We start from the raw sequence: 1514 nt of genomic DNA on the forward strand, positions 1-1514 counted from the left end.
GAGCACTCTAAATGAATTAAATGAATGAATTGGTACTGTATGCAGAGTAGTTGGGGGCTAATATAGTAAGCGTGGATCCAAACACAACTGCACGGTCACGATTCCGGTGAGCGTTGTCATCGAGTGCTCCTACGCAATTTTGTCCTGCCCCCAAATGTCCGGTAGCAAGTCAACTACGGTACGTAGATAGATGCCTTAGGCTGGTCATAATGAAAGTAACTTATGCGACATCATATACTCGGGACTAATAAACATGCTGATGTGATAGATAATTGAAGAAAAGAGAGAGGGTTAGAGTAACATACATATAAGGCAATTACGGTAGATGTCCCCAAGGCCCGAATGTATTCTTACCATCTACTTAAGCCTGGTGAGAGTATGAGAGTTTGCAAGCAGCCGGATCTGTCAATACTTCAAATTCCGTCCATGGCCTCCGTTGATGACCATGAGCGCCTCCGTGCCGTCAAGGCGTTCGACGACACCAAGGCCGGCGTCAAAGGCCTCGTCGACGCGGGCGTCACCACTGTCCCGTCCATCTTCCACCACCCGCCGGAATCCCTTCCCAGCAGCGAGGTCGTAGTGCCAGCCCATCGCTTCACCATCCCGCTCATCGACCTGTTAGCTGGCGTGCGGGCTGACATGGTCTCCGCCCTGAAGGTGGCCGCGGAGACGGTGGGCTTCTTCCAGCTGGTGAACCACGGCGTGCCGGACGACCTCCTTGCCGAGATGCTCGCGTCGGTGCGCCGCTTCCACGAGTCTCCGGCGGAGACGAAGCGGCCGTACTACAGCCGGGACCACCGCCGACGCGTCCGGTACAACTCCAACTTCGACCTGTTCACCTCGCCGGCGGCCAACTGGCGTGACACCGTGTTTCTCGAGCTGCCGCCGGCGCCCGAGGAGATCCCGGTGGCGTGCAAGGCCGTGGCGCCGGAGTACGCTCGGCAGGTGCAGCGGCTAGGCCGCACACTGTTTGAGCTGCTGTCGGAGGCGCTGGGCCTCAACCCAAGCTACCTGGAGGAGGAGACGATGTGCCTGGACCGGCTGAGCATGGGCGGCCACTACTACCCTGCGTGCCCGGAGCCGCACCTGACGCTCGGCACCACCAGGCACTCCGACCTCAGCTTCCTCACCGTGCTACTCCAGGACGACGTCGGCGGTCTGCAGGTGCTCGTCGACGATGATGGCAACAAGCAGCGTCCGGCGTGGGTTGACGTGCCGCCGGTGGAGGGGGCGTTGGTGGTCAACGTCGGCGACTACCTGCAGCTCATGTCCAACGACAGGTTCAAGAGCGTGGAGCACCGCGTGGTGGCTAATACCGTGGGGCCAAGGGTGTCGGCGGCTTGCTTCATTCGGCCGTGCGCGTCGTCGAAGAGGGTGCTCACGCCGATCGTCATCGACGGCGACGGCGGCGCACGGTACAGGAGCACGATGGTGGAGGAGATGTTCACGCACTACAGGGTTAAGGGCCTCGACGGTACCTCCGCACTCCAGCATTTCAGGATCTGAATCTCATC

The 1514-nt window shown here is 59.6% G+C and overlaps 1 protein-coding gene across 1 annotated transcript; it reads left to right on the forward strand.

Moving 5' to 3' along the window:
- Window positions 1–252: 252 nt before the first annotated feature.
- LOC123399689 (1-aminocyclopropane-1-carboxylate oxidase homolog 1-like) lies at window positions 253–1514 on the forward strand. Its single transcript, XM_045094083.1, has one exon. It carries the CDS (start codon window positions 343–345, stop codon window positions 1504–1506), a length of 1164 nt encoding a protein of 387 aa, XP_044950018.1. The 5' UTR covers window positions 253–342; the 3' UTR covers window positions 1507–1514.

The sequence above is a fragment of the Hordeum vulgare genome, chromosome 5H (assembly GCF_904849725.1).
Source record: "Hordeum vulgare subsp. vulgare chromosome 5H, MorexV3_pseudomolecules_assembly, whole genome shotgun sequence".
Classification (NCBI taxonomy): Eukaryota; Viridiplantae; Streptophyta; class Magnoliopsida; order Poales; family Poaceae; genus Hordeum; species Hordeum vulgare.